The sequence below is a fragment of the Cheilinus undulatus genome, linkage group 14 (genome assembly GCF_018320785.1).
Source record: "Cheilinus undulatus linkage group 14, ASM1832078v1, whole genome shotgun sequence".
Classification (NCBI taxonomy): domain Eukaryota; kingdom Metazoa; phylum Chordata; class Actinopteri; order Labriformes; family Labridae; genus Cheilinus; species Cheilinus undulatus.
In genome coordinates, this window is record NC_054878.1 from 31,930,878 (window position 1) to 31,944,924 (window position 14,047).

The 14,047-nt window shown below is 38.9% G+C and overlaps 1 protein-coding gene across 3 annotated transcripts; it reads left to right on the forward strand.

Moving 5' to 3' along the window:
• Positions 1-1,419: 1,419 nt before the first annotated feature.
• Positions 1,420-11,211, forward strand: matn3a (matrilin 3a). 3 transcript variants are annotated; one of them, XM_041805881.1, is made up of 6 exons: positions 1,420-1,612; positions 4,009-4,509; positions 10,074-10,199; positions 10,568-10,666; positions 10,831-10,900; positions 10,995-11,211. In XM_041805881.1, exons 1-5 carry the CDS (start codon positions 1,447-1,449, stop codon positions 10,884-10,886), a joined length of 948 nt encoding a protein of 315 aa, XP_041661815.1. In that variant the 5' UTR covers positions 1,420-1,446; the 3' UTR covers positions 10,887-10,900; positions 10,995-11,211. The 3 variants fall into 3 exon arrangements, with proteins under 3 accessions (XP_041661815.1, XP_041661813.1, XP_041661816.1); XM_041805879.1 differs by lacking the exon at positions 4,009-4,509 and adding an exon at positions 7,240-7,815; XM_041805882.1 differs by lacking the exon at positions 10,074-10,199.
• Positions 11,212-14,047: the final 2,836 nt, after the last annotated feature.

Genomic DNA, 14,047 nt, shown 5'->3' on the forward strand with positions numbered 1-14,047 from the left:
AGATATGTATTCAAAAGGTTTATTAAAGGAATTATTGCCCATGTTAATTAGAGAGAGGTCTCACAAACTCAGGTATCAAATAAGATACAATAGGCTTTAAGGGGTTATAGTTGTGAATAAAAGCCTTTTTTAACCACAGGACTATAATTAAGCAAACTTTTGCATGAATTAACAACTATTGTTATTTTTTTTATATAAATCACAGTATAGAATACTACAATGAAGAAAAAAAGTTCTTGAAATTTGTCTAAGCTTTGTGTTCTTGTAGGCTTTTCACTGTGAATTTTACTACTGGGATAGTAAAGTATATAATCATATGTTATGTTCAACTTTGATCACTTATTTAGATATTTTTAACCCCATTTTTCCTGAACAAACCATTCTTTTCATGCCTTCTAAAGTGAAAAGGCTGCAAGCCAGACTATTGGATTTCCAGGGGCAGTTTTATTCATTTGGAGGCCTCAGGCAAAGAGCAATATGAGGTCCTTTACCTTTTTGCTTAAAGGAATAAGGAAAAGTATTTTGAATCTTTACTTTTCAAGGAACAAAGCCACAGAAGTACAGGACAGAACCAAATGCGAGAAAGCAGAATGTGATCATCTCTTAAATGAGTGACACTATAACTCAATCTCCACATCTCAGTAGTCGCAATGCAGAAATACAAATATGTGCACTTACAAATTTGATATGTCTGTGGAGATCTACTTTGGATAAAAAGATGTGGTGGGGCTTTGAGAGGGACTTGAACTTACTAGGGGATCCAGGGGTCCTATCTAAGGATGTTTTTTGGACAATCTAACTATTTTGATGCTATTTAATGCACTCTGGGCAACTTTTTATATTCGAAATAGCTATATTAATTATTGAAATAATATGTGACACCTTACATATGATTCACACCATCGCCTGGGCCTCCGGGCCGTAATGCAGAGGCCACAGGCAACTGCCTACCTTTGCCTGGTAAAACCACCTATGAGCATATCTAAGTTATTTTTGTTGGCGTGATGAGAAGCTTTTCAACAAAACTGAAGCATTCAATCTGGGATAATACGTAGCAACTCAGTATAAATGTGAGCATAATTAGCCTGCTGTGGGCCACCATATAACCTTTTTGCTGCAAGTGCACTTCCGGTCAAAACGTGTATTATGTTTACGGACCAGTGACTCCTGTATGTTAAATATCAAGCCTAGAATAGAATCTTTTTATCAGATGAAATAAACAAAACGTCTCAAAAAGGTACAGAAGTGGGAGTCGTCTCCATACCGTCCTCTATACCGTCTGGAACCTGCAGGTCACGTCCCGGTGTCCTGGCTCTGGATTGGGCGGACGGTTTGACGTGTTGCACCGGGAGCCCCTCATATTAGGAGGCGGTCAGACCCCCGCTGAGCTGAGCAGGATCCTGTGAGTGAGAGCAGACCACCAGGAGGACCCTGAGAGCAGACAGGATGAAGTCTTTCCTCTGGAGCCTGCTGTACTGCGGCTCTCTGCTGCTGTCTGACGTACGGGCCACGTACCACCTCAGTGCGGGAGACCCTCACCTGTTAGCCGCACAGAGCCACGCTCAGAGCAGGCATAATGGCCGACCACCGCACAGGACCCTCAACCCTGCGAGTAAGTTTGACTCGGAAAGTTTGTAAGATAGTTGTGGAAGATTTAGGTAAGGGCAACATTTACTCAAGTTTGCATCTTTGGTTGACGCAACTTTAGACTTCTTCTACTACTAAGTACGTCATTACGCTTCAAAAATATGCTCCGTCTACTCCTTTAATTGATGGCAGATTGAAGCTCATTGGTTCTCAACTCTGGAGCTGTATCCAGACATATGGAGGGAAAAACGTGGCAAAGAGTCTTTGATGTGTGGAAAGCCTTATTGGACAAACATTCATATGTTTTATTTTACTTCCTTTTACTGAGATAATAAGTGAAATTTTAGTATTTCTTTATTAGATATGGAAATATTGAGCTTATTGTCTTAGGATGGAGAAAGCTGTTTTTCCAATGACAATGTGTAGCTTTTTCAAGATCTTCAGAAAACAAAACCTTACATGTTATCACAGGAAAAAGAGTAAAATAAGATGTATGCTTGCATTCATGTTCTGTAGGCCAGTTGAAACTTACTGGATACAAATCATTACCTTAATGAATAGGGATGAACAATATAATTGGTATAATATTGGTATAAGCAGACGTTAGCTTAAAAAAGTGAAATATCGTATTGGCAGTTATGAACATATCTTCCCATATTTACAACTGATATTTTGGCAAGGAAAATGTTCCTATATCAGCTGTAAATATTAACTGTATGAATGAATAAGTTTGTTAAGTTTTAGGCTGGATAACAACCCTATAAATATCAGTACTGCTATTGATATCAGTATTAGAGATGGGTGATAGATATGTTATCAATCCTGAGGGAAATCCAAGATATTGGCTAAATTTGGGCTTGTCATTGGCTTAAATTAACCTGGAAATATCATCAAATCAGATATCAGCAAAAATCCAATAATTCTGAATCCCTAGTAATGAATAAAAAGTGTATTTATGTAGGAAAATTAGATCATATATTCACAGAATTACCACATCACCCTAAATTAACCATTATTTTTAACCTTATTATTTAGTTTTTACTGGTAATGATACATTAACGTGCTCTTTTATACTAACAAAACTAGGGATATCCAGTATTATCAGTATTATGTTGGTATCTACAGATATAAACAAATATGTTTGTGGAGTTGTAGGCAGGATCAACAGACATCTTTAAGCTAAAATACTTTTTGTCCATTCCTGAAACTTAAAATGTGTTTTATGGGCTGAAGTACTGTATCAATACTGTACCTTATCAATACGATACTGTATCAATACTATACTTTATCAATACGATACTGTATCAATACGATACTTTATCAATACGATACTGTATCAATACTATACTTTATCAATACTTAATTGTAACAGACATTGGCAAAAAATCCACATAGTGATAATGTTATTTAAATGCAAAGTGGATTTTATGAAGGGGAAAATCCCTCAGTGTTGAACTATCATTACACTGTTGTTGTACTGGATAAACAGTAACTTCCTCATTGGTCAATAGTTGGAAAGATACAGTATTCTTTGGGCTTAGTGTTTGTTATGTGGAAATAAATGTATTGGCATGAGAGGAAGATTCAGAAACTTCACAGACACAGAGAGACTGGGGATCTCTTAATTTACTTGCAGCAGCTGCGGTCATTGACAGATGCACAGGCCAAAGACAGAGAATGCACACTTTGACAGTCATTTATACACTTGACGCCCGATCCAGGGAGGCACCCCATGTGACCACTTCAGTTCCATAAAAGTACATTCCTGGACCATTATTTCTGGTAGCCTGCCAACTAAGCCAAACTTAACTTTGTTAGATCATTCCAATATAAAACACAATATTTTCTCACTAACAATGTTATTCATATTCAAATAAGTAAAAGTTAAACATTTCTCTCTCTTTCATTTTTTTTCAGTTACTGTAGTATAAGTGTAAAGTTGCGTAAGAAGTTAAGATTTGTACTTGAGTAAATGTACTAGCATTACATTATAAAGCTGCCCTCAAGTATCCAATAAGAGTTAAACTTTAAGAAATGTAAACTTTCTGTGATATTAGCCATACATTTTTGACAATTATATTGCAGAAAAGTCATTCCTTTTGTTCATCTGTTTATAAAGATAGAAAGTAAATGCTCTTGATTGAAATTTGGTCATTTAATAATGTTATTTACCCAGCAGTGTTTTGCTGTTGTTCTACACTTTCATGCATGAAATGTTCACTGGATGTTTCACAAGCACTTGACTGAATAATCCAGCTTGTTGCAAACACGCCAGGTGGCTGAATTTACTCTCATGCTTCAACTAATAAGTTGTCTGTGTCTCAAGAATGAAAAGTTGTAAATTTCAACACAACTTTCCTGTTTACCTGCTTTCATCGTACTAATGTTCTCTATCACTTCTCCTTTCTGGTGGCTTTGTAGTTCACAGAAGTGACTACACGTATAGAGGAGGGTATCACTACCACTACCAGCCACCAAGGATCCCTCCACCGGTCATACACCAACCTCTTCCTCTTGCTCCTCCAGTGACTTACCACAGACCCTCAGTCCCCATGCCCCCCTACCACCACAGATTTAAAGGGCCGGTGTCACCTCACATGCACCACATATACAAAGGTTTCTCCCCTCCTATATTCCACCATCCTCATCAAAAGCTTAAAGGCCATTTCCCCTACAAAATAAAAGGCCCCTGCCCCGAAAAGTCAGACCCAACAATACCACCACCACTTGTGCTCCAGCCCCCAACAATCCCTCCGATTCTACCAGAGCCGACAGTGCTGCCAACTCTGCCGGAAACTACAGCGGCACCGCTGACAACCACCATGCCGGTGTTGGTGACCACTGTGGAGACCACCACTCCTGTGACGTTATCGGTCAGTACCCAAAGCGGCTTCATCACCACCGTCAGTCCTGTGGAGACAGGTAGAAATATTACCAGCTAGGTTTGCTTTCCAACCCAAACACTGCTCCTCAATGCTTTCCAGGTCAGATCTGTTGATATTGTCACAGGAAAGAACAGAAATCTGTTAATGCCATTTAAGGTCTGTCTGCCAGCAGCGGTGAGATGTACACTTCTTTTTCTGTGCTACATAAGCACCTGTCATATCTATATCCAGCAGACTGTTAGCATACGTAGCTTAGCACAAAGACTGGAAACAACAGGGAACAGCTAGCCTGCTTTTGTCCAGAGAAATCAACTCCACTAACTCAAAATCTGAAATATCTTTAAAAGTAGCCCAGCACATTCAGACTTGTTGACTATTTTTAGTTATGCAAGTGTTTTGTTTGTATGGCACACAAAGAACCATACTTGAATTGTACTTTTTTTTAAACATTTAGAAAATAGATTAACATGTAGGCAGCCATGTGCATTGGACTCCAGGTAGTGATGTCAATAATAAGAAGAACAACTGTAAAATTTATCTAAAAATGCATTTTTTTCTTAAAAAGTTACAGGATGTTTTGCAGATATAGGCTCAAATACACTACAAGTTAACACATAAATGAATAATATGTCTAAAAAGACTTTATCTGCAATTAAAATAACACAAAATTTAAGGCAATAAGAGCATATACAGAGGTAATGGTCTTAGTATAAAATTAAATTTAAATAAGAGATTTAAAAGCTGAAAAAGAGTATGCAAACAGGTTTTTTCAGCAGGTACTTGTAGGTTATTCCAAAGTTTAGGCTCCTGGACTTTAATTCATCAAGATATTAATGGGCTTGGTCATAATTAGTAATAAAACATAAAAATCAGGATTGTAGTTTGGTCATTGTATTTCAAAGTTAACAAACTTTCATTTTGAAATTGAAAATCCCAAATTAAGAAACAAGCTGTTTGTAGGTTACAATTTAAAGTTTTTTTTTGTTTTGTTTTTTTTTCTAGGGGGGCCTTTGTAAGAGAGATAGGACAGTGGGTAGAACCAGAAACGGGGATGAGAGGGTTGGGGATGACATGAGTTGAGAGAACCACAGGCTGGACTTGAACCCAGGATTGCCTGCATACATGGGGCACAACCCACAAAGGAAAATGTGCCATTGGGCCTTTGAGGAGCTCCAGTATTTTATCCAGAATCCAAAAAAATGATGGTGAAAAATGATCCATTCTGATTTTAGGTTTTCTGTTTCGCGTCTGTAGTTTTTTTTTCTTTTTTTGGGAGGGGAATGTTATAGCCCCAGTGATACAAGTTTTGATTTTCAGTTTGTTTTTTTTTTGATACCAAATACAAATCAGAAGTGCTTTTTGTTTTATCTATTTCTTTTTGGAAAAAAGGAAAAATGAGTAACAAGTGGAAATATGTCTTCCCACATCTTTTCCCATGAAGTGCCTTTCTTAAAGCCTATTTGAAAAACAAAATAGTCATTTGACATCACTACCCAGGATGCATTGAACACCAATGGCAGCCTATGTGTGAGTTTATTGTTTTTAATTTCCTAAAATATTTAGAAATATAGTGTTTATTTTTGTGCAATTTCCATATAAAAGACATTGTCGTTGTTCTTAAAAGGTCAGTATGTCTTAAAATGAAGGGCTCCTATTAGAATGGTTCTAACATGGCAACACTAAATGTTCAACAAAAAATGAAGTACAACCTTTTTCATAATTTTTAAGTCTTTATTTGTTTGGTAATTAGCTAAAGATTTGAATAATTTGACCGTTTCTATGTAAGCGTGTGGCTGATACTATGCAGAACACAGCAGCCATTGAGAGACATTCTGGTTTAAAACAGTAAAATATAAATCCTTCTAGGTCTTTTGATGAAGTCTACACCAGCTGAAGTGTACATAGGGCCACATTGTGGTTGTCTGGGCTCACAGGTTGGCCCTTTGCAATAACTTTGTGGAGGATTGTTGACACAGTAAGGCTGCCAGGCAACCAGCAACAACATCAGGAGGTAAATACTCCAATAAATAGTGCACAACCCCTCCAATAAACCACGGCATGCCTGTTCACTTCAGCTTTTAACAGATAATGTTGTTTTTTCTGAGCTTAGATATGCATTTAACTCAGCTTGTAATATCTCCATTGTCTCCTGTCTTTGTGCTGAACTGAAGCTAAGTTTGGCCATTTGCATTAGTATTTGTAGGAAAAGTAAGTATCCCTCAAGGCAGACTGAATTAACATTTTATTTCCCCTCATTATTCAGTTTATTTGAATGTATAAACCAATCTGAGCAGAGCTTAGAAATATGTGCCTCAAGCTTAACATAAGACCAAGCAGTGATGATCTAAGATTGAAATGCTGCATTGTAGGTCAGTGTGTGTGTATGTGAATTGTGGGGAGGGCTTCTAACACTGTCTCCAGCTTCAGGTGTGTTTTCACTCTTAATGTGTGGGCATCGAACATCCTTTTCTTTCGAGGTAAAGGATAAAAGTCCAATGGAAAGTCTCTGATGGACTGATGTCACTCTGAAAGGATACAGTATGAATTATGGAATACTGTATAATTTCACCAGGACCATAAACTTTTATTTTACCACCACAGTGATGCACAATACTTAACCCTGTGGGAGCATGTATTGTGCATCCCATAGTGTCCTTTGTTTTGAATGTGAACTGTGTCACACTATCTGTGATGTTTTACAAGCAAAAGTGAACTGGATGTTCAGTACCAAATGGATTTATTCTGACATGCTGTGGTTAATCACCAGAGACAGACTCTCAGTGCAGGAGCCGGCCCCTCGACCTGGTCTTCATCATCGACAGCTCTCGGAGCGTGCGTCCAGCTGAGTTTGAGAAGGTGAAGATTTTCCTTGCTGACATGGTGGACACATTGGATGTGGGTGCTGATGCCACCAGAGTCGCTGTGGTCAACTACGCCAGCACAGTCAAGATTGAGTTCCTGCTCAAAGACCATGCCAATAAAATCGAAATGAAGAAAGCCATCTCCCGCATCGAGCCTCTTGCGGCTGGCACCATGACCGGCCTTGCCATCAAGACAGCTGTGAATGAAGCCTTCACTGAACAGTCTGGGGCCCGACCTCGCTCTAGGAACATCTCCAAAGTGGCTATCATTGTGACAGATGGGAGACCTCAGGACCAGGTGGAGGAGGTGTCTGCAGCAGCTCGGGCGTCAGGCATTGAGATCTACGCCGTAGGTGTTGACCGTGCTGACATGCGCTCCCTGCAGCAGATGGCGAGCATCCCTCTGGAGGACCACGTCTTCTATGTGGAGACGTATGGAGTCATCGAGAAACTCACCTCTAAGTTCAGGGAGACACTGTGCGGTAGGACAAGGAGACCCACGAGACCTTTCTCCCGCCATTAACCTCGGTTCTAGTTCCTCAGTAAGGGGCACCTACAGTCTACTGGGGGTTTTGCTGCAAGTTTGGATCAGTTACTGTGTTACTGTTAAATTATAAACTCTGAAACATGAGGGACATACCACACGCTCTCAACCCCCACATGGACTGCAGATGTCGGCACTAGAACCTGCTTGTATAGTCGCCAAAATAAACAAGGGTAAAGTCTTGGGGCCATGCAGCCCTAAACTTTCAGCTTCTTTGTTAAAAAGCAAAAAGCAAAAAAAAAAAAAGGATTATTGATGAATCTTCATTTGTTTTGCAATCAAAGTATCAGTATTTTGATTGCTTTGAATGTTTGATTTTATTTGTTGAAGAGTACAAAATAACCTCAGTTGTTCAATTCAATCAGAAACGAAAGAATGAAGACAATGAGAATGTGAACATTTGTACATAACCTAAACATAAGGCACTTTAGTGACATGACATAAGGCACTAATGTGCAAGGCCGCCCATAAGGGGGGATAAAAGGGGAAGCTTTCTTGGGCCCAGCCAATGTGGGGGACCCATGGAAATCAAGAAAATCATTTTCCATTGTAAAGTTATTCAGCAATAACAATATTTTATATTTCACCTGAAATAATAAGCACTCTTAATCAAAGCATTAAAATAGGATTTTTTAAATTTATGCTGTAGTACAATATAGCCTCTTATCAACATTTAAACCCCTTCTCTTAAAACAGAATTACCTTTTTTTTGGTGATGTTAACAATGTGGATGGGCACATACACTAAACCACTTGGAAAGTAACGTTAGACTTCATAGCTAAGCCATGATGTGCACAAACATCAGGATACCAGGGAATAAAGTGAAAGAAACTGATATAACTTAAAGGAAAAAGAATTAGATTATTGCAGAATAAAAACCAAAATTGGCCAACGGGGGTTAAAAGTGGCAAAAACTGGCAGAAATAAGTAGTGAAAGTAGAAATAATCGGTCTAAAGTTGCGCAATTTGGCTTCAAGCGGCAAAAATTTGGCTAGAAGGGGCATAAATGAGGGGTAAAAATGGGGAAAAGCAGTTGAAGAGTGGCAACGATAGGCAAAAGTCACAAAAATTGGCAGAAATAGGTAGTTAGAAATGGTTAGAGTAGCAAAATGGTTAAAAAAAAGTGGCAAAAAATGGGTTCAAGCAGCAAAGATTTGGGTAAAAGTGGCAAAAATGGGTGGTAAAAATTGTGAAAAAGCAGTTGGGAGGCTAAACTAGTAAAAAGAGTTAATTTTTTTTTTAAATTGGCTGAAAGTGGTAAAATTGGGTTAATGTGCAAACAAACGGGGGTCAAATGATGAAAAGCAACTAAAAAGTGGCAAAAAAGAGGCATAAATTGGGAGCTGCAGCAGTGAATAGATGCAGCAGTGAAAAGGGGTTAAAAAAGATGTCAAAAATTGGCCAAAAGTGGTAGAAATGGGATATAAGGTAGAAACAAATGTGGCAAAATGTGCAAGCTTAGCTAATAGCTTGACATACTTTTCATCTCCAAAATGAAGTAATTGTTAGCTAGGATGCTAGCATTAGTGCTATCGATCTAACACATATGCATTTATGATGTCAATAAATCACCACTGGGGAGGGCCCATTCACTGGGTTTTTGAGGGGGGGCAGTCAATTCTGTGAACAGGCCTGCTAATGTTTATAGAAAGTAGAGACTCTTATTATTACAAGATTTGGATCATTTAGCTTGAAATGGCAAATTTTGCTTTGAAAGAACATTGAATATTTGGACAAATGAGGTTCTACTGCAGTTTTTCTGTAATTTTTCTATCTGATGTTTGTCCTGTCTCTCTTGCATTTGTGATGTAATTTGTCTGTGTAACTGTGATTGCTGTTGTACTTCAGGGTTCTGTGATTTTACCTGTGTTGTCCAACACACAGTGAACCTCAGCAGTTTGCAAAATGACCTTGGCTGAGATGTGGTGAAGGATGACGTTTTCCACTACAAGTGACATGTGGTCGAGTACAAACACCAAAGAAAAGTTTGGATATTTTAACCTTTTCAGGCAAAAAATATCTGAGAAATCCAATCAAAATTAGTTGCAGCAGTAAAAGAGGTTAAGTAGATTTGACCTTTTACAGAGCATTACCTTACCTTCAACCAGCTACTTATCTATACTACACTGTATTTTAGAAACTGTATGCATGCTGCCATGCTGACAGCACCATCCCTTAATCCCCGCCTTATTCCAGGTGTGGACCCCTGTGCCATGGGAAATGACTGCCAACACATTTGTGTCAACAGCAATGCCTCCTATTTCTGCCAGTGCCGGGATGGTTATATCTTGAATCCGGACAAGAAAACATGCTCCCTGAAACGTAAGAGCATACTGTATGGATTCCTGCAGCAAATTTTTGCCTTTTTTGCTGTGATATTGTTGCTAAAAGTAAGCTTTAAACGCAGTGTGTGTTCGGCTCCACAACATCACAACCAACTGGTGCATGATTGTGCTGTAATTCACTGTAGTATTTGTTGGACAATTATCAGGTAATATTATAGAATTGTTTTTTTTTAATTGTTGTGGCAAAATTATGGAGTTTTTACATCCAGATGTGCTTCAGTTTGTGCAAGCTTTGTTTGTGTTTCCTCCCAGTTGGAAAAGTAGAGTTGGAGATTTTCTGTGTGCTCATTCACTCTCTACATGATCTGCCACACTGATGTGACATTTTCTTTTTCCCGGTGAAAGAGGTGAAGGTGGAGGTAGTGGAGGATCCCTGTAAATGTGAAGCCAGACTGGTTTTCCAGAAGAAGACGCAGGCCGCCATTGAGCAGCTCACAGCCAAGCATATCCTTCATGTTGTTTCAGATGGAAGATATTTTATTAGACAGCCTCTGCGGCTGTGTATTTGTACCCGCTGGCTTTATTGGAGTATGATTTACCAGTGTGTCTTGTATATGTCTAAAGGAAGTAATATGTCCTGGTGGATATGACTCCTTGACTGGTCTCACTGACCGATGTTTCTGGGAGAATAGATCGCCTGGAGAACATGGTGGGCCGGGGCTAAAGCTGGGAATGACGGTAGGTGCTGAAAGCTTTCTCTCTGGGATGATTTGTAGCTAAAAGTCTGTCAACCAAGCATGCAGTTTGACCTTTTGTTTATTTACCTTTGCAGAGACAGATGGCTTGCTTCCTGTCATCAAGTCTCCCATCACAACTGGATGAACATTAATGACAGATGGAGCCAAGCAGTGATTTACAAACCAGTATCCCTGAAGTTAATATTGATGAGCATTAACAAAATCTACATTTTATCCTGTTTAATGAACTTTTAAAACTGCTGTAAAGCAACTTACACTATAAGTATGGTGTAATGTTTAATGATATATGAAAATGAGTATTATTTCTGTCTTTTGTACTGTTTTATGAATGTTTTCTGTACTATTTGTTCTATATTGTATATAGTTTTTTTAATGAAAAGGTCAGTATATTCAGGAACAGTATAAAAAAATGTGCTTTTAAGCATGCAATTTTCTTTATATATGAGATATATTTGCATATTTTCTTTGCTGTATAATCTCTGTTACAACAGCTTAACCATGAAGAGTTATATATTTACACCTTGTATAGTGTGCTATGGTAATTGTTGAAATGTGATCAGACTGGACAATAAAACGATTAAAGAGAAAGCTGTTGTGCACTTTCATGTGTTCATATAAAGGGGCTTAAATGGTAATTTTTGCATATATGCAGTTGTCCACTTAGCATTTATTTACCCCAATCAGCCATAAAATTATGCTTTCTCATACAATTTAGTACAACAACTTTGCCATAACTTCAGCTTTATGAAGCCCCTACATCTTCAGGTGTCCTTTACATGGCCAGAAAGTCAATAATTCTGATTTTTATTTCTCAATTTAGTTGTACATAGAAGACTTCATGTCGACACAGGGGTAGCGCCATTGGCTCACAGCAAGAAGGTTCCTGGTTTGCTTCCCCATCAGGGCCTTTCTGTGTGGAGTTTGCATGTTCACCCCATGCACGCATGGGTTCTCTCCAGATGCTCTCCTAACCCTAACCACCAAAGACATGCTTGTTAGGTTAATTGGTGACTCTAAATTGCCCGTAGCTGTGATTGTCTCTACATGTCGGCCCCGCAATTGACTTGCGACCAGTCCAGGGTGTACCCGTCCTCTCGCCCAGTGCCAGCTGGGATAGGCTCCAGACCCCCACACCCCCAACGGGATAAGCGGTATAGAAAATGGTGGTAGAAAATGGTGTAGATAGTGGTGGTGTGCTGTAAAGGCGTTCCTAATGTTTTACCATCTCCACTGAAAACAACCGGGGGCACCAACAAAAGAAATGTGTTGTATTTAAATATCATAGATTCACTACTAGTCTGTTACTCTACTGTATGTTTGCATGCACATTTATAGCATGATTTGGCCATTTTATCAATCTACTGTTCTTGTCCCAGTATACAAACACCAAGAGATTAATTTATTGACTGCAGCATGTCCAGCTCTGCTATATTAGGTGGCAATATGCCTCTTTAAGTGTGATCATATTTGGCCTTCTTCTGGATGATGCATTAAGTCACATATACAGTATAAGATCATCAGTCTCATTCTGTGAATCCTCTCATCCATGTACTTCAAGCTGAGCACAACATGAACTGTGGATCCTTTGCCATAAAAATACACGGTTCTCACTGAGTGCATAACCCTGTTCGAGCTGATTGAGGCGTATACATGAAAGAGTAAAACATTTAAGCATCCAACCTTGATATCAATCATAGTCTAAATTAATGCAATGAATACACGTAACTTTATCTGTAATGAGATCATGCATGTTGAGTGAAATTTATGTCCCACCTCTGCCCTGGCAGATTACGAATCATTTCACTGCATGTTTTCACTGCATTTCTGCAACAGTGTGGCAATGAAGCTCTGCCATCACTAAGATAACCATATTGATTCCACGATGGTTTAATATTTAGTGTCCCAGTCTGCTAATTCACATTACACTGTGGCTTTGCAGAAGCACGAGAGAGCGCAAGAGCTCCACGGATCACACACAGCACTGTGCTTTAGCCAGCATGTCCATGTAGGCCCCATATGAGCTGTACAGTACAAGTATTCACCTTAATGGATAGTTTACCCTTTGACTGATTTTATAAATCAATCAAAGTCAATATAATTTGGCTTTTTTGATTAAAAAAACGTTAATGTCAAAGTGAAAACAGATTAATACAAAGTAATGCCAATTAAACAAAAATTTGTAATATACAATAACTGACAGCATAAATATTCACCCCTTCAACTCAGTATTTAGTAGATTCACATATTGATGCAATCACAGCGCTGAGTCTGTGTGGACGGGTCTTATTCAGGCTGCACATTTTGACTGAGGTCTGGGCTTTCACTGGCCACTGCAGAACATTCACCTTGTCATCTTTAAACCATTTCTGTGCAGCTTTCATTGTATACTTAGGATTATTATCTCTCTGAAAAAAATAAATCTTCTCCCAAGCCGTAGTTCTCTTGCAGGTTGGATAAGATTCTCCTCCAGGATTTTCCTATATTTTGCTGCAATTATGTCATTGTTTGCCTTTGCAAACCTTCCAGGGCCCACTGCTAAGAAGCATCCCCACAGCATGATGCTGCCACCACCATGCTTCTTATGGGGATGATGTGTTTGTGGTTATGTGCAGTGTTTGATGTGCACCAAATATAGTGCCATGTCTGATGGCCAAAAAGTCCCATTTTGCTCTCATCACACCAAAGAGCTTTCTTCCACTTGACCATGGAGTTTCCCACGGATATTTTGACAAACTATAGTTCATATTGAGTCTAAGTTTTCTTCAATAGTGGCTTTCTCTTTACCACTCTCCGATAAAGCTTTGACTGATGAAGAACCTGGACAACACTTGTATGCAGAGTCTCTCCTATCTCAGCTGCTGACGCTTGTAACTCCATCAGAGCAGTCAAAGGTGTGAGTGTCTTCTCTCCCTAGTCTCCTTTTTGCACGGTCACTCCGTCTGTGAGATCTTGGCAGATTTACACATGCACCATATTCCTTCCATTTCTTGTTGAAAGATTTAATCAAACTCTGGGGATGCTCAGTGCATTGGATTTGTCTATATCAATCCCCTGACTTATACTTTTCAATAACCTTTTCTCTCTTGCTTGGAGTGTTCTTTTGTCTTCATGGTGTAATGGTAGCCGG